The following is a 24,874-nucleotide window of genomic DNA, read 5'->3' as shown; positions in this document are numbered from 1 at the left end:
TTTAGTAGAGACGGGGTTTCATCATATTGGCCAGGCTGATCTTGAACTCCTGACCTTTTGATCCACCTGCTTCAGCTTCCCAAAGTGCTGGGATTACAGGCATGAGCCACTGCGCCCAGCAGTGCCCGCCCCGCCCTTTTTTTTTTTAAGAGATGGGGTCTTGCTATGTTGCCCCAGGCTAGTCTTAAATTCCTGGCCTCAAGCAATCCTCCACCTCAGCCTCTCAAAGCACTGAGATTATAGGCGTGAGCCATCACACTGGCCCATAACAACTGTTTTATGACACCTCCTTCGTTATCTAGACAAGAAATTCATTTCATCTATTTCAATTCGGTCATTTCAATTCGGACATAAAACCTACCTACGTATAGAATTTTAAGAATTAATACAATGTCCTGAACTGTAATATAAAGGAGAAATAGAAAGCAATTGATATTAAAATGTGTTCCACTATGTGAATGCTTGAGCATAACAGTAATGATAACAAAATAATCAGATGCTTGCACCAACTTACAAGGAATAATTTAGACTCAAGAGAATTAAGAAGATCCAAAGCAATTCCACATGAGAAGTAGCAGAAAACAAGAAATCTGAAGGGAGACATGACTTTCCAAAATCCCAACTTTGGGTTAAGATCTGAAGGAAACAAAACAGTTGTTCCTGATTAGCTGGGTAATATCTCTCATCAAAAAATAAATGCATGAAAATCACACAAATATGTTTCTATGTCACTGTGTTTATGCTGCAGAAAGATGGCATTAGGCCTACACTTGGCTAACTCTAAATAGGCATTCCACCGACAGAAGCATCTGGAGGAACCTTAGAAATCCAACATGTATCTGGGCCCCTACTCACTGGCAAACCTAAGTGGCTCTGACTGGACAGGACAGTGCTGAGACTGACCTGCAGCAGGACCAGCCTCATTCCCCCACTTCTCCAGAGCAGCACCTGGCCTGGCACTCCCTCTGCACACATTCCATGGGCAGGCAAGCAGGGGCCCGGGCCAGGCAGTGTACTGTCCACTGCTCTGCCATCCCCCATGACACCCCATTCCTGTTCCTACAGCCTGGTCTGTCACTCCTCACACTCCCCTTGGCACAGCTGGCTGGAGGAGCTGTCTGGAGGGCATTGCCGAGATACTGAAGTGTCCTCATGCATGTGACACAGACTCTTTATAGATTGTCCCCACAGTCCTAATGCGCAGAAGTCAAAGAACAGTGGACAGGCCATGTTTAAAACTTTTAACATTTTTAATTAAAAAACCCACGCAGTCTCAGGTTGGGCATGGAGAGGGTGGCATGTCATATGATGAGGTTGTCCCTTGGGGTGTGCTGAATGCTGCTTGGGGTTTCTTCCTGAGCCAGCGCTGTGGGAGCTGAAGATGCAGGGCTGGCCCTTCTCCCCTTTGTGGGCCCCTTGGGGCAGAGGCTTGGGGGCTCTGTCTCTTGCACCTGCTATGAGGGTCCATCCCAGAATCACAAGCCACTCAGGGATGGGGGTATGGGAGAGAAAAGGTCTCTAGGGGTATTCGCAGCTTGGGACACCTCCTCCATGGAGCCCTCTCCCATTGCTCCCTGGGCCTCTTGAGCCTCAGGCAAGAAAATGGCCAGGACTGGGTGATGAGCAGCCCCTGGCTGCCCTTTTGGCCCAGGTCTAGGTCTGGTCAAGCTATTGGAGCTGCCTCCCCACACAGGATGAGTTCCCAGGGAAGTGAGGCCACAGCAGGATCCAGAGGGCACCCCTTCCCAGAGCCTGGGCCCAGGTGAGGCCAACAGCTCTGACAGTGTGGAAATGCAACAAAGTCCTGAGTGAGCAACTCCCTTCTGGGAAGTTGATTCCAGCGAGAAAGGTGGGGGGCTTCCAGAGTCTCTGTTCCTGCTTCTGCCGCACCCCCGTTAGGGCCCTGGGGCTGTCCCACCGAAAAACTGAGGGAAGAGGCCCGCTCGGTTCCCCAGCGCGATGGCAGGCGGCCCGGGTCCTGACAAGGCCAGGCCTCCTGCCCCGCCAGGCTGCGAGCACGTGTGGGGAGCACTTCCCCATGGAGCCTGGGTGCTGTGGGGCTGTGGCATCCTCCCTGCGCTTGCGGCCACTACTCTCACTGGCCCAGCATGCAGGCCTTCTTACAGGCCACCGCCGAGACCAGGGCTGCGCCCCGGCCACTGCCCTCCTCCGACTCGATGAAGGTGATCTCGCAGCTGGGCGTCAGCCTGCGCACGCTAGCGTGGAACCGCTCCTTGAAGCTGGGCAGAAGAGAAGCAGGGCTGCCGTTCCTCCTCCCACCCCATCCTCCACATTCATTACCGGGCGCCCTGCACGCAGTCGACCCTTCCCCCAAATCTAGGCCAAGGGGGACGAGAAGACTACGAAATCTTGGAGCTTGGGAACCGCAAGGAACCTTGGAGCGCGCGCTTTTTGGGCCCCGCTTTACCAGGGAGAGGGCGGGGCGCGCTCACCTGGGGTGCAGCTTGTACACGGAGCCATCCACGCCCACAGTGATGCGCATTACGTCCTCGCTGCGGCTCTCGCGCATGCGATTGATGACACCCGCCAGCCCCGCCGAGCACATGTGCGCAGCGCGCGTAGACACGCTCTCGCAGGCGCGGCGCACGATGTCACAGTCGGTGGTCGAGGGTCGCAGCCCCAGCGTGCTCAGGATGTTGTAGATCTGCTTGCGGTCGCCCGTGTCGCTGCGGGGCGGGAGGAGGTAGGGCGGTCGCTGAGTGTCGCTCCGACAGTCCATCCCCCTCCAGCGGCGGCCTCTCCTTCTCCAGGGAGGGGCCCCGGCCAGCAGTCCCCCCAGCGGCGGCCTCTTTCCCTCGCTGAGCCGGGGCCCCTCTCTGGAGAAATGGGGGCGATCCTGCTCTCCTCACCCAGCCAAAGCGTTTCCGCCAGGGACCAGCAGTAACCTGGTTAGTACTGCTCCCTCTAACTAAGCCCGGGGTCTCAGCCCTAACGTGGGAGTGTCAACCATGCCTCGCCATGGGGCTGAGTGATGTGAGAGGATGGCCACGGCGGGCAGGGAGCACCGAGGGGACTCACGGATGGGGACCACTGCCTGGACGCAGGCTTGCCCCCATCCCTGCTCTTGGCATCCCCGTCCGGACCCCGCCTCCTCCCCTTGGGCCCGCCCCCTCCTCTCCGTCTCGGGCCCCGCCCCTCCCTTTGCATCCCAGTCCTGTCCCAGCCTCCTGCCCTTGGACCCATCCCTGCCCCGCCCTCGCCTCAAGCGCCCGGCCTCGGGCCCCCCCCACTCCCACGCCCCCCGTGCCCCGCCCCGGGCCCCGCCCAAGCCCGGAATCCCGCCCCAGGCCCTAGTTTCCCATCCCTGCGCCCGGGGCCTGGGACTCAGCGTCGTCCTGAGACCAAGTCTGCAGTGCCCGGGCGTCCCCAGCCCCTGCCCTTTGCACCCGCCCTCCTCCTCCGCACACCTCTCCACCTGCGACACGAAGCGCGTCTCGAAGGCTCCGCGTGTGCGCAGCTGCTCGGAGGCCTCCCCGTGGAAGAGCAGGTTTTCATCCACTAGTCTGAGCAGCACGAGCCGCACCAGCTCGCCCATGTACTTGCCACCTATGAGCTTCTCATACCTGGACATAGGGCAGCTCCATTACATCAGCAGGCACGAAGGAGGGCCCCTCATGCAGGTGGAAGCCGGGAGCCGGCCCCACTGCTCCCCATTGAGGTCACGAGGCGGCCACGTGGGGCACCGTGATCCCCACTCCCCCATCTGGTTCACGTCTTTCCCTCGTTAATGAGCCAGAGCTTTAGAAATGTCAGGGATTAGGAACGTGCACGTTCAAGTCAATCACGGGAGCAACTTTGGCCTGCCCCTGGGCCCACTGCAGTAAAGGGAAAGACAGATAGTTCAAAGACCCCATCCAGTCCCTCCGAAACCTTCCTTGCAGGGGGCCCTGCGCCAAGCACAGGACCTACAGCTTCAGTCCTCCTTTAGCTGCATCCAGAGCTGCTGTTCATTGGCCAGTTATGGTTGGGGAAACTAAGACTTGGAGGGTTAGTGCCCAGTCGGAGGCACGCACCATGTTGCTGGCACTTTCTTGCTTAATCTATGAACTTCCGTATTTAATTTAAATAAATCGAATACTACTGACCTATAATAATAGAGGCCTGCGAGTGGCAGAGAGGACGCTAATAAAGTAATTAGCATAGGCCTGGCGCAGTAGTTGGTAATCAAGTGATAGCCATGCTTAATGATGAGCTCTCTGTGGGTTGGTTTCCAAGCTGTGACTGTCAACCCGCAGCATTCCACAAAAGACTAATATTCTTTCTGTAAATGTGGCCAAATACATACTTTGGGGAATGTTGGGTTAAACCCAGAAACCTTGCTGGGGGCGTCTCAGAGCCTCCTCTGCATGCACGATCACCTGTCAGAAGGAAAGAGGTCTGGGCTTATCAAATCACAACTGGGACTAACCCTTCATCTCTCACAGGGGCAGGTCATGACTGAGCAGAAGGGATGGAGCTTACGAACGGATTGTCAGTTTGCTTTTCCCCAGAGTTGTTTAAAAACAAGCCCATTATCTGCAATGGCCCGGCTCCCATCTGCCGCTGCACCAGAGCAGCCCAGGGCCTGGGTTGTGGGGGAGGGGGGCATCCTTACAGCTGCTGACCGGGGTTTGCAGAGCTCTCGTCCACCAGGCGGTCATACTCCAGCAGGAACTCGTCCAGCTCGCCGGAGTCCCCGAAGGCGCCCCACTCAGTGTTGACGCACATGCGGCCCTCGTCCCCCTCCACCAGCTCCACATTCTCCATCTCCTCCATGTAGCAGGCATTGCAGCCCGTACCTGGGGTGGAGGTCGGGGGGGACTGTCAGCGAGAGCTGCACTGCCACGGAGTAGGGCCTGGTTCCTGCCCACAGGAGTCCCTCTCCCGCTCCCCCATGCCTGTCTCTGCTTTGCCTGGAACAATGGAAAGGCGGCTCTCCCTGGGGCTGGAAGACCTGGGTTGCTTCAGTGGCCAGGGACAGCTTTCTGGGCTGTCCTCTTTCCTAACAGGCAACAGTAACACCTTCCCTGCCTGTTACCTAGGTGGTTGGGAGGACTGAGAGAAACAGTGTGTATCAAAGAAATGGTTGTGGGACGTTATCATTTTATTTTGTCTATGTACCACCCTTGTTTTCTGGCACTGCCCATGCACATGTTTGAGCTTCTCTGTCATTTTGTCATGTTTGGATGGCAACCCAAAGTGAGTAAGGCATGGTGTGGGCCCTTGGGAGCAGCCCAGAGGCCCCTGTAGACAATTCTGGACATGGAATTTTGTAATTTGCTGGCCCCTGTGCAGAGTGACAACATGGAGTCTTTTGTTCACAAGTTATTAAGAGTTTCAAACTGCTGACAGCAGAGCCTCAAGCTAGCATGACTGTTGGGCTGCACACCCCCAAAGCTGTCAGGGACAGCAACTCAAATGCTGGTCAGTCGAGCTGCCACATAGGAATCAGGGCTCAGTGATGCCTAGCCTTCCTGTTTTTATTTATTTATTTATTTTTTTGGAGACAGAGTCTCACTCACTCCATCGCCCAGGCTGGAGTGCGGTGGCGTGATCTTGGTTCACTGCAACCTCTGCCTCCAGGGTTCAAGCAATTCTCCTGCCTCAGTCTTCTGAGTACCTGGGATTACAGGCACGCACCATCACACCCAGCTAATTTTTGTATTTTTAGTAGAGACGGGGTTACACCTTGTTGGCCAGCTAGTCTTCAACTCCTGACCTCAAGTGACCCGCCTGCTTTAGCCTCCCAAAGTGTTGGGATTACTGGCGTGAGCCGCCTTGCCTGGCTGCCTTCTAGTTTTTTATGAACAAACAGAAATCCAGACTTTGATGTGAATTCTCCTAATTTTCAGATCTTGGTAATTGTTATAAACATGTTTTTAAACACTGAGCAGAGTCAAGAGTGGATGTGGTGCAGATGTGAGCCATGGGTCACTCCTTGCCACCTCTGCCCCAGGAGGGGTTATGCCTGGGCCCAGCAGCTGCTTGGTGGGAATTCATGTGGAAGTGTCTTGGGGAGTCCCAGGCAGTTCCGGAGGAGAGGGTGGAAAGGGCTGGGGGGATCACAGCCAGGGATGGCCCGGGCTCACGTTTAGATGCTGAATTTAAAGACAACGTTCCTTCTGAAAGGTGAAAATGGAAGTAAGAGAAGTATAGAACCACACGGCTGTGCGCACAGCAGATAACTGATCTGATTGGATTGCTCCTCAGTGAAGGCTCATTATAATGACCTCTGGAACTTCTGAGAAAGATCTGAGTTGGTGTGGAAGACCCCTCTGCTGGGAGGGGTGGACTGCTGCTCCCTTTCCTGGTACCTGCCTTCACTTTGGGTGGGGGCAGGGGCAGGGGCAGGTCCGTGGAAAGACCATTCAGGTAGAGATGGCACCACTTTTGCTTATCCTCTTCCACTTGGACCAATCTGTCCAGTTGGTCAATTTACCAGATAAAGTGTTTTAATTATAATCCTGATGGGCGAGGTGGATATGCAGCTGGCATACCATCTGATGCAGGAATGTGGCATCACGGCATTGAAATGCTTCCTACTGTACACGGTGCTTCCTTCTTGATACCCCAAGACCACCCAGGCTGTAGTGCCAGGCTCTGCTCTGACATCACCGGTTGTTAAGTACTTTGGTCCTCACCCCACAGGGCCCCGTGAAGCCTGTTGTACACAGGGAGCCTTGGCAGTCTGGAAGGGGCAGGGGTGCAAGGAGCCCTTACCCACAATCATGCCGACCTCGCACTGATGGTCTTCATAGTAGCAGGAGATCATCGTGGCCACCGTGTCATTCACCATTGCCACCACATCCATTTCAAAGTCCTGCCAAGAAGCACAGAGGCTGCAGTGCTGGGAGCCAAGGAGAAAGGCAGGCAGTGCTGGGGTGGTGGCCCAGGGCAGCCTCCCCCGGCAGGCACAGGTGCCCCTTTACCCCTCTCCGTTTGATGGCGTCTCGCAGAAGCCCCACGACATTGTTCCCTTCTGCTCCTGAGGCCTTGAAGCCCTTGGTCCAGTTGAGAAGGATGCCCTGTGGGGAGAGGGAGGCCTGGTGGCTGCTGACATGCTGGAGGCAGGGTGCTAGGGCCTGTCACTACCTCCTGCCCAGGGCCATAAAAGTATGCACCCTACTTTACAGCTGAGGAAACAGGCTGAGAGCAGCCCCATAGCTTTGAGAGGTGTTGGGAATGATTCTCCTTGAATATCTCATATTTCTGCAGGGCTGAGTCCCAGCCAATTTAAGAATGTTGTACTGCACAGCTCTGAGACATCATCCCAGAGTCAAGGCAGGGCTTGCGGGGAGCAGCTCTGTGTAAAATCAGGATTTCCCTCCTGCAAGGCACCCCGCTGCATGCGCAGGTGCCACCTGGCCGTCTCTGTCTCTGTAGGGACTGGGGCTTGGAAAACCACATGAGATGTTGCTCTGGCTGCTGCTTCTGCTGTGAGTGAGGATCTGGCCTTCTCCCTGACCCGAAGGTCTCGTGTTTTATGTGTGTGCATATATAACCGTGTGTGTGTGTGCATGCACAGATGTAACTGGCAGGCCACCTTGCTAGCTTGCAGGAAGGGTAGAATCTCAGTTCCTTCACATTTCTGACTCAGCTAGAGGCAGTGTGACATGACCGTGGCCTGCAGGTGACCCAGAGCCCGGCTGCCTGAGTTTGAGCCCCACCCTACTGCCAGCTGCTCTTTCCACTGGAGTGAGGAGATCACAGCTGGTGCCTCACAAGGCGCAGAGCCAGAATTAGCTAATGTGATGCTTCTTTTCCACAACATTAGAGGTGGCAGGTGACATGGCCACAATTTGAATCCAGATCTCCCTTCTGAGCACACGGTATGGGGGCTACATTTGAAGGCAGAGTTCCCCTGGGGCGCCTGTGCCGCCTGTCATCTGCCTTCTGCCCCTCCACCTGGCCCACCTTATCGATGTCTTCGTGCCTCACAGGAAAGGAGAAGGTGAAGCCCAGGGGCAGCTTCTTGTGCTTCATCTGATGCTTGTCCAGGAAGTCGGAGATGCACTCGGAGATGTAGTCGAAGAGCTGGAAGATGCACGCCATGGTGACCATCTGGCATGGGGGAGTGCACTGGCCGGCAGCCCTCCCCACAGCCTCATGCCAAGCTATTCCTCAGGGATACTGCACCACCTGGCCACTGAACGCCAGGCCTGTCCGCAGTTTCCCTCTCCTCTTCTGCTGCTGCTTGTTGGGCTCAGGCCCTAAGCCTCCCCCATGCCAGAGACCTGCTGACAGTGGCCCCCGGGACAGGGCAACACAGGGCAGGCTGGTCCCTGGCCCGGCTGTGCTCTGTCAGCCTAGCCCTCCCAGCTGAACCTTGTGAGGTCCAGCCTCAGGCCTGGCCAGCTATTCCTGAGGCTCCAGATGGAGGCACATCCTTGATTTCTGTCTCCAGCACCTGGAGTCTCCTTTTCTACTTCCAGCGGCCCTGGCCACCCATCCTTACTGAAGACCAGCCCTGACTCCCCTCACACGGGCCTCTCCATGGAAGTGGATACTGCCGAATGCTCTGCTGACTGACCAGGCTCCTCACTGGCTGCTGGGGCCAGGGAGGTCCCCACACCATCCCACTGCCTTGATTCACACCCAGCCCACAGACAGACTAGCAAGCTACAGGGGTGTGAGGACGGGTAGCCACGGGCAGCCTCCTGCCTTGGAGCCCTGCCCCTCCAGGAACTGGCCTTGGCCACGTGCTTGGCTGCAGCCAGGCCTCTGGCCTTGCCCAACTCCCCCTAGGCCTCATTCTGCTTCTATGTTCCCCCGCACCCCAGTCCTCCCCATGGTCAGAGGTCCTTGCTGCCTGGGTAGACATTGTGATTGCTGTCATCCCACTTTCTCTGCATGCTGGTGGAGGGCGAGGGGTGGCCCTTGGAGAGGGGGACAGTGCACTGGCTGCCGGGTCACATTTCTGTTCTTACACATTGGTTTTTCCTCTGGTAAACTGGATAAGGTGTGACTGGCTGGGGTTCCTTTTGCCACTAACCCTTCCTCAGCCGGTTCCCCTCTCAATGCTGGCCAGACGGTGACTGTGGGACTTGGGGACATGTTGGCCAGTCCTGTTCACCCAGGCCTCCAACTGCCTCTGAGGCTGGGTGGTCCTCCAGCCCCCGCTCTCCCCACCCGTGATAGACAGGTGGCACCTCCTGTCAGGACTAGCTGGGCCCTGAGATCCTGCATGGCCTTGGCCCCCTGCCCCGGCCCCTGCCCTGCTCACCATCTCAGCAGTGCCGGTCATGGCGTCCTCGGGGATGGAGTACATCTGGTGTTTGGTCTTCACGCTCCACTGCCCCTCCTCACCTTCTCCCACCTTCACCAGCATCACCCTGAAGTTAGTGCCACCCAGGTCCAGGGAGAGGAAGTCCCCGACTTCTAAAGGCACGGAGAGAAGTGTGTCAGCCTCAGGGGCACCCACAGGCTGGCCTTGGGCTGGGTGGGCCCCAGGTGACTGAGCCCGGATATTACAGAGAGGAGAGGGAAGGCACAAGGGGACCAAGGGAGCTGGACAAGGGGCCACCAGACACCTGGGGACACCAGTGTCAACTGTGGAGGGGGTCAAAGGTCAGCCGGGGAACAGTCAATGGGAAACTCCTGCCCTGGACAGTCACCGAGAGCCCAGGGACCAACTGAGGACCTAGTGCAATGGCCCAGCTACAGAACTGGGCTGGGAGAGTTCTCTAAGTGCCCATGGGGAGCAGTGAGGTTTTTTTTTTTTTTTTTTTTTTTTTTGAGATGGAGTCTCACTCTGTCACCCAGGCTGGAGTGCAGTGGCGTGATTTTGGTTCACTGCAACCTCGGCCTCCCGGGTTCAAGCAATTCTCATGCCTCAGCCTCCCGAGTAGCTGGGACTACAGGCATGTGCCACCATGCCTGGATAATTTTTGTACTTTTAGTAGAGACGGGGTTTCACCACGTTGGGCAGGCTGGTCTCAAACTCCTGGCCTCAAGAGATCCACCTGCCTTGGCCTCCCAAAGTGTTGAAATTACAGGGGTAAGCCACTGCACCCGGCTAGGAGTGAGATTTAAAACGCCAGTTTCCTGAGGTTTGCCAGCTCCAGGATGAGCCCGAGTGCCCCAGGGCCAGACCAGAGGAGCCAAGGGTGAGAACTGGCCCCACAAGTCGAGGACTTCATTGCTCCCCAGGAGATTCTGTCTCGGGCTGGCTGTGAGTCTGGGAGTGCCTGGGGTGCTTCTCCCAGCTAGGGCTGAGCCCACAGCTGCTTCTCGATGAGGAGCTCGTTCCCATGTGGTACCTGAGCCTTCTGGGGTGGAGCGCACGTAGGTGGGCAACATCTTCACACTGGCCTCTTCATGGGTCTCCAGCCTCAGGCCACGGTCCATCTCCTTCTGCATCCGTCTCATCACCTTCTTCAGGTCCTCCTCCTGCAGCTGGAACTCTGCCAGGATCTGCTCTACCTGCACAGGGAGGGGATGGGAGCAGTTGGGCTGGGGAGGGGGGTAGGCTGGGGACCTCAGGGTGGGGCTGTCACCAGGCATCTACACACCGAGGGCCTCACGGGGCATCTCCCCCACACGCTATGGGCCTCCTTCTGTCCTCTGACCCCGGGGTCAGGATGATCCATCATCTCAAACTTTACTACAGGTAAAACCAGCTGGAAAGTCAGAAGAGCAGAGTCTGGTACCAGCCACTCAACAAATGCAGCCCACAGCTTGTTGGAGGGGTGAGCAGCAGAGGGCAGAGTAGCTTCTGTCCCTGACGATATCCCTGTGGCACAGCGTCCTGTAGCACCCTGCTTCGTCCCTCAGGTCAGAGCCAGGGAAAGGAGGGGCTAACTGGGAGATCTGGCGAGGTGGGTCTTGAGCCACCTGTCTGGAGGGTGCCAGGCAGCTGGCATTGCTGTCAGAGAGACCCAGTCCTCCTACTTGGGATTTACACCAGAAAATAAATGGGCCCATCTGCACAGGTGTGCTAAGGGCCAGCGAGGAGTGAGCGTGAGCGTCTAGAAGGAGGTGTCTGCTGACTGAAGCCATCTGTGGCAATGGGCACACTGGGCCACAGAATGAAGAGGGTCCCTATGCACTGACGCGAGAGAAGCCTGGGCACACGAAGCTCAGATCTGATACTGCCACTCCCGTGAGCATGGACGGCCCATGGTGTGGCCGCTCGCTCTTCACATGGCAGTGTGAGGACAGGCCGCGAGTGCAGATGTGACTCTGCCTATGCATCCCCAGCAAGCTGGCATGTGGACAGCTATGTGTCTGTCCACTGGGCACCCTAGTGCTATTCATGGAGAAAAGGCCATGTTAATGTGCTGGTTATCTCTGGGCAGTGGTGAGAAAAATAATCATAAGAATATTTTCATCTTGAATCAAAAAGAAAAAGGAAAGATGCTCTGATAAAAGCCGTGGATCCATTCCACAAAAACTCACACACTTTTGCCCGCAGTCTTACGCATAAGCTCAGAGGGTTGGAGATGCTCTGAATTCCAGCCAGGAAGCAACATGGCCATTTTCCTCTTCTTCCTCAGTTTTTAGAACTCAGATTTTGTTGGTGTGGGGAGCACATTGCGCCACGATTAGCCTAAGTTGGGCACAGCAATTCTGTACTCCTCTTATTGATGATCGGTCTAGAGTTGGGCGTTTCACCCAGTTCTGGCCAATGACAGGTGAAGGGAAGCCTGATTTTAGCAGGGGGAGGAGCTTCAGTGTCCCCCTAAATTTGTAAACACAGCTATGTAAGGATGTGATGGCCAGCGCTGTGATAGCCACCCTGCAATCATGAAGAAACAAGGCCAGAGGTTAAAGCTGTTAGCATACTGCGGATGTAGGGAAGAGAGAGTAATGCCAGATTCACCCTCCACGTGCAGCTTATGGGAGCAGACGCCAACCACTTATGCCACAGTGAGTCCGGTGTTTGTCTTCCTGCAGCCCAAAGCATTCCTAATAGATACAGATCTTTAGTTAAGAACCATGTCTCTTAATGAGGCCCCACATGTAAAATTTAAACTCAGGCAAGGTCAGAAAGGGATGGGGCTGATAAAGTCTGTGACAAAAGACACAGAATCAAACACCCATGTTGGCTGAGCAGGCACTGTTCTGAGGCTGTGAGCATGGGTGGGAGTGCACGCCCTCCCCGACCCCTAACCCTCCAATCCAACTGCCCCTGCGGAGCACACCCCTGGAGATGTCCTCAGGGCTCTGTGGAACAATCCAGGCTGTCCTCAATGCCCCACAGCTACAACCTTTGCCTCCTCTGTCTTTCTTTCCTACACCCACCAATGTAGAGGATGCCAGGAACTAACTGTGAAGGCATCTGCCATTTGCTGAATTCCTCCATATGCCAGGCCCTGCATTAGGTGCCTCACATAGCAGCCTCACACACTATGCTCTGTCACCACAGCACCAGGGAGGAGGTGCCAGCAGCACCCATCTTGCAGATGACGAAAGGCTTACAGAAGTCATTTGTGCAGGCACGGGCAACCAGCACACCATGGTGAGGCCAGCACCCAAATCCACACACACAGTGGCTACTGGCAGGAAGTCCTAGGACCCAATTATAAGGTACCTGTGGGCTCTCAACAAAAGTGATGCTGCTCTTGCAAAGGTCCAGCCCTCACACCTGCCTGGCACCACCTTTGTGCCTCTCTCCACGTGGCCCATCCTGGTGGCCACGGACCTGGACTCTGGTCCTTTGGCCCCAGGTTCTTCATGGGAGGAGCCAACATTTCAGTCTGAGGTCTTGGCGGAGGACAATGGCAAGGAGCCTATGCCCAGGTGGCTGATCAGGGTGTGGCTGTATTGTCAGACAGTTGGAGCCCTTGAGTGATCCTCTCTTGCAGGGCTGTGGGGAGAATTGGCCCAGCCCTTGGAGAATAAGGAGAGCTAGGTACAAGGTGGCTGTTGTTTCTCTTATCACATGTTGGGAGGCTGGGCCCTGTAGGGTGTCGAGGAGGCTCAAGTCTTCCCCCTCTGTATCAAGGCCTGTGTGTGGCCCTGCCACTGACTGGGTGAAGTCCTGGCTGTACTGCCTTCTAGGCCAGAAAGTTCTCCCAGAGGAATCCCGGCATTGCATGATGTCAAACTGATACCATCTGTTCAGAGGGCAATTTGGAGTTTCTCTAAGTTTAACTTTGATCTGACAGTTTCTCTCCTAAGAATCTGTTCTGCAGCAAGAGGGCTGCAGGCATTTCCAAGATACACAGGCGGGTGTCCTCTTGCTGCAACAGTGAAGACCCCCATATTCACCGTTGGGGACTTTAAATCAATGCCAGGACACTTACCGCAGGGCCTTCTGTGGCCTTTCCCGTGAGGGAGACGTATAGGCATAAGTGAAAACGTGAGATGGGACCTGAGGTAGGACCTGATCCCATTTCTGTAAATAAAGTTGCATCTGGCCTGTGAATCTGATTTGTTCTGTATAATATTCTCAAAAGCTTAAATTTGCTGCCACCACTTAAAATCTATTTAAAATAGAGACACTTTTACACAAAAATCTGGATTTCTGTAAAAGTAGGTCTGTATTCTCTGTGGGCTGCAGGGAAGCAGGGGACATGGGGTGGGGGAGCCTGTCTCCCCACAGTGGCAGAACTGGCCAGGGTCTCCTGGCTCAGGGCTCTCATCTGGGCCCCGCCCTAGCCAGATGCTGCAGGGTCTCTGCATTGTCCACACCGCAGGGCCTATGAGGACCCCTCACACACTTCCCAGTGGGCATGGGTTGGAGGATAGATGCTGTCAGCTTCCGAGGCTGCAGTCACCAGTAGACCTGGGGGTTTACCTCTCATGTGGGGAGCATCCTCCAAAGGTGAGCCTTGTTCTTGGTGGGAGCAAGCCCTTTCCTCAGGGTGCATCTGGGCCTGCAGAAGTTCCCCTCCTGGTGCAACCCCAGAGGAGGAAGCTCTGACCCAGCTTGGTCTCACAAGCCTGGGGGTCACGTTGTGGAGCAGAGGTTGGCCTCACAGACTCCCAGGACAAGCCCAGTGGCAGGGACTGAGGCTGATGCACACTTCCTATGTGCCAGACCTGCTCTGGGCACCCCTCCCTATTATTGCTACAGCCACCCTGGGACGTGGGTACTTTTATTATCTCAAGTGAGGAAACTGGACACAGAGGTACAAACCCTTTCCCAAGCCCACAGAACCACAGGCCACAGAGGAGTTTGAACCCAGGCACTGGCTCCAAGCTTTCCTCTCACCCAGCCAGGCTGCAACCTGCTGGACTTCAGGCCCAGCACCGAGCTGTTCCTGGTGCCCAGACCTCAGCTACAAGTGTCTCTCTGGCAAGCCTCATGCTGGGTGTCTGTGCAAGCTTACAGGGCTTTCCCAAGCAGTCTAGGAAATGTGGTGGTACCTGGGGAGCCTGAGAGCCTGGCCCCCCAGGTGTAGCCTCGGAAGAAGAGCACAGACAGAGCCTGTCCCTCCCCCTGGCAGCCTCTGGGAGGCAGCCCCAGCCAGCTTGCAGAGGTTTCTCTTGCTGACCTCACCCAAGAGGTCACAGGACACATAGTCAGGGCCCACAGCCAAACGTACAACTTTTCTTGCCTGAGGACACCCCCACACTCCCTGCAGGGCGTCTGACCCTCATCTCTTCAGCAGATGCTCACTGAATGCCAGGTGCGGCACAGGGCACAGAAGCAGAGTTGACAGTGGGACCAACCCCTCTCAAGGGCGGGGATCTGCAGGAAAGAACCTCAGTCAAGTTGGGGACAGGCTGGGGGGTGAAGGAATGGGGACAGATGAAGCAGGGACGAGGTCGGGCAGCTGCTGCCAGAAGATGGGAGCAGGGGACCTGCACTGAGGCTGGAGCAGAGGCAGGGAGGGAGGGAGTGAGGCTGAGCTGTGAGCAGCAGGAGGTGAGAAGCCTGGAGGCGCCGGGCTGCAGAGCGGGGGCATGTTGGGGCAGGGTGGAAGCAGGGCGTCAGGCTGTCCTAACAATCCCTGTGCAGGGATGGTGGGCGCAGGCTTGGTGAAAGCGGTAAGAGTCTAGACTTATTCTGAAGGGAGGTGGGAGGGGCTGAGGAGAAGAACAGAAGGGTCTGGGAAGAAGAGGTTCCATCTGACCTGGGAGTTGGGTTGTGGGAGTTGGGATCTTGGTCTGGGCATGTCAACACATCTGCCAGCCAAGGGGCGATTTGTTCCAAGTAGCAGTTGGCCACGTGAGGCCCAAGTTCAGAGGAGAGTCTGGCTGGAGAGGTAGATGTGGAGCCATCAGTACGGAGACAGTCGTTAAGGCCACTGGCCTGGACATGGTCACCAGGGTGTACAGGTTGGATAGCAGTGGGAGAGGCGGAGCTGGTCGGGCAGGGCTGCCAGGGGCAGGATGCTGTCCCTTTTATGCAGCGAGCACTGCTTTGTGACCCCACCTCCAGAACACAGTAAAAAAGGCAGGATGCCTTCTAGTGCTGCCTTTGGCAGATGTGGACTGAGGAACTGTCTATTCCAGCACTGGGAGGGGCCGGCTGGTGGAGCTGTGGGTCCCTGAGGACATGGCCAAGGGCCAGGGCAGTCCTTGGGCAGACGCTGCAGGTCTGGGGGCTCCAGAGCCTATCCGAGTGCCAGATGTCCAGCTGTAGCCTGGCCCCTTCCATTCCCGGGCCCTCAGGTGGCTATGTACACAGAAGTGAGTGACTGTGGGCTAGTGCCCACATTCTCCTGAGGGACAGAATCCCCAATCCACCAACCCCTGGAAATGCCATGCAGAGCCCCCAGAGAGCCAGACAGCCCTAGGCAGCCAGCCAGCTCCCCCCATAAAAGCCCCAGGCCAGGCCCCGGACACTGGTGTCCTGGGTCACTGTTAGCTCCAGGAATAAGTACCCTAGAACCCCTCAAGAGGCTGGACACTGGGTAGCCACAGTGAGGAGGGGTGGTGGGCGGGGGGCCAGTGGCAGGCACAGCTGCCCTAGCCAGGACCCCCGAGGCCTGTGTGCCTCCTTCCAAGGTGCCCCGAGCCTGCTCACCTTCCCTGCCCCCAGCCTTGGTTTTGGTAATCTGCAAAACCAAGGGCCCTGCCCTGGGGGCTGCTCTCCCAGTGTAAAGTCCCTAACTTTGGTGTGACCCTTACCAGAGTCAAGGCTGTCTGGACCTGGCTCCTTGTGACATCCATCGCCATCTCTCCGAGGGGCTAAGAGGTAGATGCTTTGGGAGGCAGAGATGCTCCTGCCTGCTGAGGCCTAGCACATGCTGTAGCCTTGGAGCGTAAGGCCCGCCTGTGGCAGCAACGGCTGCTTGGATGGAGAGCTGCCTGAGGCTGGCAGCCCAGGGCTTCTGCACTGAAAGGGCTCAGCCCGGCGGCTGCTCAAATACTCTGCCCCCTGACATGGGGTCAGAGGCAGGGCCAGAAAGGGAGGGTAGGCCCATGTGGGGTAAGAGTTGACAGGGCCATGGGGACAGAGCCATGGGGCAGCCAGCCACACTCTGTGAACACGGGGTAGGGATTGCTGCCCAGCAGGAGGGGGTATGCAGAGCCAGCCTACCCATCTTCCATTCCTCAGCCTTGTGCGGGCAGAAAGTCACCAGGCTGCCTTGGCCACAGAACACTTACTGAAATGCCCTTGGACAGGGAGGGGGTCCTAAGGGGGCCTGGCCCGCGCTGGTGCAGGTCTGGACTTGCTCTTGGAGGCAAGGGGATCCCCAGTGGATTTTCATCTGCAGAGAGGTTCGATTTGCATTTCATACAATCCAGGGGTCTGTATGGAACTTGGGGAAGGGGTGGTGGAGGAAGGTGGCCAACTGATCAAAAACAAACAAAAAACAGGGGTATCATTCTTAATTTTGTGACTGCAAAGTCCAGGCCTCGGGTTTGCTTTGGGTGCCTCCATGGCCATAGACCATGACTCTCGGGCTCTGGCCCAGGCCTCTCCTTGGGCTCACCTGGGAGTGACATCCGCATGCTATGTACTTTCTGGCACCTGCCAAAGTCTGCTAAAATTAGCTGAAGCTGGCAAGTGAGTCGGGGTATGGAGGGTGCCTTGTCAGAATGCCAGGTCTCTCGCCAATGGCCAGAGCGATCACTCCCAAGAAAGCCCTTGATACAATTGATCCCTTTCCCAAAATAGAACAGAGATGGCCTCATCAGACCTCATGTGACAGGCCACTGACCCCCACAGCCCCCAGCTCTGAGCTACTGTTTGCTCATGGGGGCAGAGCTCACGCCCAGGTTTGGAGTGGCACTGGGGCCTTCTGGTTCAGCCAGGCCAAGAAGCAGCTACCCAGCGAGACTTGCCCTTCTTCTGGGCCAAGCACACAGCACAGGGGAGGAGAATCTAAATTCAGTTCTCAAGAAAGGCTGAGGATGTGTACAAAGGCTGAAGCTGAGGCAAGTGGGCCCTCTTTCTTGGTTGACTGAACTGCCAGTGCCTTCTCCAGCCTCTATTTAGAGCAACAGACATCCCCTAGAGTTCCTTTCTGGGAGCCACCTGCTGATATTCATTGGCATCCATGAGGCCAGAAAGGGGCCCAACACCCCTACTTCCCCACACTGTCTAATTCTCCAGGACCAGATTCTCATGACTCATGCCAGCCCTCCTGGGCACCCACCCTTGTCCTGTCTCAGTGCCTCCTCTTCAGGATAAGGGGTGACACCAACGGGTCTGTATTGCACTGGAGTTGAGAGTCATTGTAGCAGGAACAGTTCCTGCTTTCCAGGAATTTTGGAAGGGCAAGCCTGTCCAGAACCTGTCCAGAGAAGAGGGGCCAAGAAGGGGAGGGCCTCAGAGATGATGGCTCATGGAGGATGCCCAGGATGTGCTTAGAGTCTTCAGTAGCTCAAGGGCTGTCCCGAGGAGGATGGATGAACATTGTTTCTGCTTAGAGCTTTCTAAAAAGACAGAACTGTGCAGCTGTGGGCTAGGATGTCTCAGTAGATAGTGAACTCCCCATTTATGGGGAGAGAAAGACAAGAGCAGAATCAGAAGGGACCTTGCTCTATCTCCCAGTGGTACCCCCATTTCTTAGTTGCTCAGGGTTCTGATTGACAGACATGACTTAATTTTCTTTTTCATTCATCAAAAGAAAATAATATGACAAGTTTGGTGATGGATATTCAAGATGATTAATTCTATCAAAAAATGAGACATAACCCATATATCCAACTTCAGGAGGTTGGTTAAATAAATTATGCTACACTTATATGTAGTCATTAAAAATGGTAAGATTCATCTGCTGCTATTGGCATGGAAAGATGTTCATGACATACTGTTGAAAGGGAATGTGTAGCCGCCCTTGAAGCTGGCCTTCAATTAGCCCTGCTTCTGGTATTCACCCCATGGTATAGTCCCTTCCCATGCAGAATAGGTCTAGCCTGTGTAACTAATATGATAATGCAGAAATGGTGGAGTATGACTTTGGAGCCTAAGCCAGAAAAAACCCTGTGGCTTCTGCCTTGTTCTCTCCTGGACTGTTCCCTCTGGGGGAAGCCAACTGCTATGCTATGAGGATGCCTACAAGAACTCTGGGAAGATCCATTGAGAAGAAGCGAAGCCTCTTGCCAATACACAGCTCCAACTTGCCAGCCATGTGAGTGGACCACTTTGGAAGCAGCTCCTCTGGCCCCAGTCAAGCCTTCAGGTGATGCAGCCCCAGCCAACACCTTGACCTCAGGAGAGACACCAAGCCAGACCACCCAGCTAAGCTGCTTCTGAATTCCTGACCTACAGAAACAGTGTGAGATAAAAAAGGTTTGTTGTTTCAAGCTACTATGGTTTTTTTTAAAAAAATATTTTATGAAATAAAATTTTGTTATTACAGGACAAATAAGCTTAGAAACCATTTTCTATCTTTTAGCATATGGTCCAGATATAGGACAGTGTCATACCACATTCTTGTCATCATAATACATGAAAAGGTGAAGCCAGTAAGTTTTGAGGCCATTTGTTATACAGCAATAGATGACTAACACAGGGGGAAAACAGGAAACATAGTATGATCCATTTTTGTCATATATATGATATAGATAATATATGTATTGGGAGGAAATATACCAAAATGGTGACAGTAATTATCTTGATGATGGTGGTATGAGTGATTTTAACTTATTTTCCTTTTCGCTTATCTGTATTTCCTACATTTTCTGCAGTAAATGTGTGTTAATGGAGTAATATTTAACAATGAAGTTAAAAAAAGAAAGGTTGAGCCTTATCCGCCATTTTGCACAGAAGAAAGCCTGGAGGCCCAGATTCTAAAGGATAGAGGTTCACAGTTAAATGAGCCAAACTGCTAGACCCCATATGCCATTGGGAAAGATATTGGGAGCCAGGAAGCCAGGGAACCCAAAGTGTCCACCCTTCCACCACTGGCCTGTTCCCTGATACCCTCAGTACCAGCTGGGCACCAAGCGTGGGCACGCTGATGCAACAGGGCCTGGAGGTCAGCATGATGTTGCAAGTGTTTGCTTACAGCAGGGTAGACTTGAGACTGGCTGTGCTCTTGTGCTAAGGGGCAGGCTAAGGGCCTGGTGAGTGGGAGGGTGTTACGCAGTGGCTGATGGCCAGAACATCAGGGAAAGAGGCAAGGGGAGAGCAGCCGAGAGACAGCAGAGCATGCCAGGATCAAATGACCACAACTAGTGTGTGCCCTGTGGCTTCCACATGCCAGGGGATGTGCTAGACCCTTTAGATGGATTGAAACTGGCCTGTGAGTTGAAGGCTGTCATTTTATATGCAGGGAAATTGAAGCCTATGGGAGTTAAGGGATTTACTAGGATGCAACAGCTATGAGCGACTTGGCTAAGATTCACCCATGGGTCACTCTGACTCCAGGATTGTTGACAGTTTGGTCTTCTTGACTAGATGGGGAGGGCTTCAGGGTCAAGCATATGCTGGGGGACAGGAAATATCCTTTGGGGCTTCTTCCACGCTGGAGATGTTCAGAGGCTTCAGCTGAAGCTGGTGGAGGTGGGCACAGTGGTAGACACAGAGGTCAGTTTTGCCCCAGTGTTTGCCTCTGTCAACAGATGGAATGGAGCCTGGGGCTGGGTGTCGGGGATAAAGCCTAAGGCCAGCACTGCTGGAGGAGAAGAGCAGAGCATGAGTAAGGGTGCAGGGAGTGGTCCCGTGCATTGCCTAGGGAGGGGTTAGGAGAATCATCCAAGACCCTGTGCTGAGAGGCAGGATAACACTGGGGTAACACAGAACTTGTAGGATCTTCAGCCTGAGTCTGAAGACTGGCTTTGCCACTCACTGGCTCTAGGGCCTTGGGCAAATTTCTTAATGTTTCTAGGCCTCAGTAAGGGGCAGGCAACAATTCTACTACCTCACAGGACTGTTGAGAGGATTCAATGGGATAATGCAGGTAAGGCTCTTGGCACATACAAGTTGTTCAATAGTTTATAGCTGTTGTTGCTACCAAAGGATATTTTAGCCCTTGGGTCAGAGTTTAAGACATGGGCTGTCCCCAGCTCTTGATTTATGGCAGATCTAATGCCAAACTCCTACCCCAATGCATACTGATTATTTCTGTGTTTTAAGGAGGCAGACTAGGTGGCATAGTCTCTTTGATGCTAGTCCTACAGTAAATCAATGAAGCTTTTTGTCTGAAAAGAGTTACTAGGGAATGATCCTCATGAAGCTGGCAACGTAGGAAACTTCAGGAATTGGTTCCTCTATCTAAACAACCAGTAAGTTAGGAAAGAAAAAAATCCTGTAAGAGTCAACTCTTTCAGAATTCTGGAACCTGATTGGACACTTACAGCAACCATGGGAGTGCTCGATGAAGGGAGAGGCATGCTGATGGCTCATAAGTGAGTGGTGTGGGCAAACCAGCTACCATCCTGCATTCTTCAACATTCCTGTGGCCATGTGGACAGTAATTGTGTTCCTAGAGCAGCTGGCTGGAGCAGGAGTGGGCAGAAAAGACCTTGTCTTCCAGAAATTTGGAGAATCAAATTTCTTTTGTTTATCTGGTGGTTCCCTGAGGGCTCAGAGTAGAGCTTGCCTTTGTTTCTGCCCCTTCAAGCAGCAGCAGCCTTCCAGGTGGCATCTATCAGAAGATTTTTAAACAGGTACATGCTAGGTTTTTTGTTTCTTGGGTTTTAAAAAAATCTATGCATTTAAGGAATGCTCTTCCAGGTCATAGGCTGACTGCAGAGGCACCAGAACAGAAACGTCAATGACCAGACACAACAGAGGATACATACTTTGCAAAATCATTTGGAAAAGTCACTATACAAATGGACAACTGCAGCCCTCAACAAACAACAAAACCAATCTCAAAGGAGGGGGAGAATCTGGCTTCAGAATTACCACATTATACTACTCAAAATGTTAAGTTTTCAACAAAGTATTACAAAGCAAATAAAGAGGAAGATATGGCTCTCTAACAGGACAAAAATAATTTAAAAGAAGCTATCCATAAGGAAGTTTAGACATTGGAATTACTAGTCAAAGACATTGAGTCAACTGTCTTAAATATGCTTAATTAACTAAAGAAAGCCATGGACAAAGAACTATAGGAAATTGGGAGAGCAATCTATGAACAGATGGGGAATGACAATAAAAAGAATTTATTAAAGAGGAACCAAATAGAAATTCTGGATCTGAAAAGTACAATACTGAAATGAAAAAGTCACTGGAGAGGTTAAATGGCCAATTTGAGCAGGCAGAAGAAATAATCAATGAACTTGAAGAAGAGGCAATTGAAGTTATCCAGTCTGCAGAGCAGAAAAAAAGAAAGAAGAAAAATGAACAGAACCCGAGGGAACAGTAGGATACCATCAAACATACCAACTAAGTATATGGGAGCTCCAGAAGAAGAGAGATGGAAAGGGGAAGAAAAAGATATTTGAGAAATGGTGAAATAATTTCCTAGATTTGGTGAAAGACAAACATACACATCCAAGAAGCTCAACGAAATCCAAGTGGGATAAACTCTAAGAAATCCACACTGAAACACATTATAGTCAAATTGTCAAAAGACAAAGACAGAGAGAGAATCTAAGAAGCAGCAAGAGAGAAATTACACATAGCATACATACCAAGGATTTGCAATAAGTTTAATAGGTGATTTCTCATTAGAAACCAAGGAGACCAAATGGCAGCTGTAATAATAATTACACTTTAGGCCAGGCATGGTGGCTCATGCCTGTAATCCCAGCACTTTGGAAGGCCAAGGTGGGTGTATCACTTGAGGTCAGGAGTTCGAGACCAGCCTGACCAACATGGTGAAACCCCATCTCTACTAAAAATACAAAAATTAGCCGGGCATGGTGGCGGGCACCTGTAATCCCAGCTAACTCGGGAGGCTGAGGCAGGAGAATTGCTTGAATCTGGGAGGCGGAGGTTGCAGTGAGCAGAGATTGCACCACTGCACTCCAGCCTGAGTGACAGAGGGAGACTCCATCTCAAAATAATAATAATAATAATAACACTTTAATAATAATTGAAGTGCTGAAAGAAAAAAAAACCATTAACTAAGAATCTTATAGGCAGCAAAACTATTCTTCAAGAATAAAAAAGAAATTAGACATTTCAGATAAAGAAAACCAAAGGGAATTAATTACCGGCAGGCCTGCCCTATAAGAAATGCTAAAGGGAAACATTGAGGCTAAAATGAAAAGACACTAAGTAGTAATTCAAAGACATCTGAAGACATAAAAATACACTGTTAAATGTCACTATATAGGTAAATATAACAGCAAATATTAATGTAGTTTTTGTTTGTGATTCTTGTTTTCCTATATGATTTAAAGGCAAATGCAGAAAATAATAATAAGTTTATGTTAGTGAGGATATAATGTGTAAAAGCATAATTTGTAGTAATAACAATATAAAGGAAGAAAGGTGGAGATAAATAGGAGTAGAGTGTTCATATACTATTGGAACTATTATTCAAACTAGCTTCTTATAAGTGTAAGATGTTAATTGCCAGCCTCAAGGCAATCATTAGGAAAATAACTAAAAAATATGAGAAAAGGAAAGTGACACAGGATTTTTTCCTTGATCACTTTGCAAGCCGGGGACCTTGGTGATGCCCCACCCAGGCCTCACTTGGCCATGCTACCTGCTGCGGGAGATGGCCCACCAACCCGTGCTCCCCAGACCAAGTCTGGCTTGTGCACTGGTTCCCGAGTTCTTGTACCGCACCCAAGAAGAATGAGGATACGCTGACAATCAAAGAGGGAGCAAGGCAAGCGTTTCATTGAGTGATGAAAACAGCTTTCAGCAGAGAAGGGATACAGAGGTGGTCCCCCTACCTGAAGTTGGCAAAGTGCCCCCAGTGTGGCTGATTCCAGGGCTTTTATGGGCTCAGAATGGGGGAGGGGCAGGCCATAGGTAGTATTGGAAAAGGCAACATTCGATTGGTTAAAAGGGATTATAGAGGGCAGGCAAACAGGAATGGAAGTTCTCACTCTGGATCATGGGTTTCATCTGGGACCAGCAGTCCGGTCTTTCAGCCTTCAGGCTATTTTTTGGCTTGAAGGTGGGGTTTCATGGGGGACAAGTTTCTATCTGCCAGGCATTTGGCTGCCTCCTGTTGCTATCAAAAGGAGAAAATAATCAAAATGTAACAACACAGACACAAAATCAAGAAGTAAAAAAAAAATCCAGTAATGGAGGAATTGAGAAACTTAAAAATGTATAAGACACACAGAAAAAAAAATAGCTCAGTGGTAGAAGTAAGTCCTTCCTAATCAGTAATTATTTTATATATAAATAGATTAAACTCCAATTAAAAGACAGATATTAGCAGAGTGAATAAAGAGAACATTATCCACCTATATGCTATCTATAAGAGGCTCATTTTAGATATAAAGATAGAAGAATTTGAAAGTAGAAGGATGGAAGAAGATATTCTATGAAAATAACAACCAAAATGAGAGTTGTGGTGGATGTATTATCAGCCCAAATAGATTTTAAGTAAAAAAAAAAAAAAAAGTTCTCAAGAGACAAAGAACATTATAGGTTGATAAAAGTTTTGATCCATTAAGAAGATATAAAAATTATAAACAGAACACCAAAATGCATGAAACAAAATTTTGCAAGATTGAAGGGAGAAATAGAGTTCTACAATAGTAGTTGGAGACTTTAGTACACTACTTTGTTTTTTGTTTTTGTTTTTGTTTTTTCTTGAGACAGAGTCTTGCTCTGTTGCCCAGGCTGGAGTGCAATGGTGCGATCTCAGCTCACTGCAACCTCTGCCTCCTAGGTTCAAGTGATTCTCCTGCCTTGGCCTCCCGAGTAGCTGGGATTACAGGCGTGTGCCACCATGTCCAGCAAATTTTTTGTATTTTTAGTAGAGACGGAGTTTCACCATGTTGGCCAGGCTGGTCTCGACTTCCTGACATTGTGATCCACCCTCCTAGGCCTCCCAAAGTGCTGGGATTACAGGTGTGAGACACCGTGCCCGGCCACTACTTTGAATAATAGATTAAACAACTAGACAGAAGATCAATAAGGAAAGAGAGGACTAGAACAATACTCTAAACCAATTAGACCTAACAGACATATACAGAACACTCTGTCCAACAACAGCAGAATGTGTATTTTTCTCAAATGTGCATGGAAATTCTCAAGGATATTTTAGTCACAAAACAAGTCTTAGTAAATGTAAAAAATTTGAAATCATATAAAGTATCTTTTTGGATCACATGAAATAAAACTAGAAGAGAATAACAGAGGGAAAACTGGAAAACTCACAGATATGTAAAATTTAATCAAGACACTTTTAAACGACTCTCAATTGCAGGGAGGGGGAGAGAGAGAACTCAGATTATTAAAATCAGGAATGAAAAAATGAAAGAGTGAACATTATTACTGACTTTATAGAAAAAAAGGATTATGAGAGAATACCATGAACCATTTAGTATTGTTTGTTGGCTTACCCAAGTTAGATAAAATGGAACTTTAACTTAGGTAAACTTGGATAACTTAGATGAAATGGAAAAATTCCACACATGAGCTACTACAACTAACTCAGGA

General features: G+C 51.9%; 1 protein-coding gene across 3 annotated transcripts in view; it reads right to left on the bottom strand.

Moving 5' to 3' along the window:
- Positions 1-1,231: 1,231 nt before the first annotated feature.
- Positions 1,232-24,874, bottom strand: part of GCK (glucokinase) — a 45,001-nt gene continuing 21,358 nt past the window's right edge. The window contains exons 2-10 of one of the 3 annotated variants that reach the window (XM_002817996.4): positions 10,260-10,422; positions 9,224-9,378; positions 7,915-8,034; positions 6,930-7,025; positions 6,721-6,820; positions 4,616-4,799; positions 3,429-3,584; positions 2,454-2,687; positions 1,232-2,240 (exon numbers count right to left, since the gene is read on the bottom strand). In XM_002817996.4, coding sequence (XP_002818042.1) covers positions 2,096-2,240; positions 2,454-2,687; positions 3,429-3,584; positions 4,616-4,799; positions 6,721-6,820; positions 6,930-7,025; positions 7,915-8,034; positions 9,224-9,378; positions 10,260-10,422 — 1,353 coding nt within the window. In that variant the 3' untranslated portion in view covers positions 1,232-2,095. Of the gene's footprint in view, positions 2,241-2,453; positions 2,688-2,870; positions 3,106-3,428; positions 3,585-4,615; positions 4,800-6,720; positions 6,821-6,929; positions 7,026-7,914; positions 8,035-9,223; positions 9,379-10,259; positions 10,423-24,874 lie in introns of those variants that run through there. The other 2 variants (XM_054559256.1, XM_024249902.2) reach the window with 2 other exon arrangements.

This window comes from Pongo abelii, chromosome 6 (assembly GCF_028885655.2).
Source record: "Pongo abelii isolate AG06213 chromosome 6, NHGRI_mPonAbe1-v2.0_pri, whole genome shotgun sequence".
In the NCBI taxonomy this organism is placed as follows: domain Eukaryota; kingdom Metazoa; phylum Chordata; class Mammalia; order Primates; family Hominidae; genus Pongo; species Pongo abelii.
This window is presented reverse-complemented; position numbering and strand designations above follow the sequence as displayed.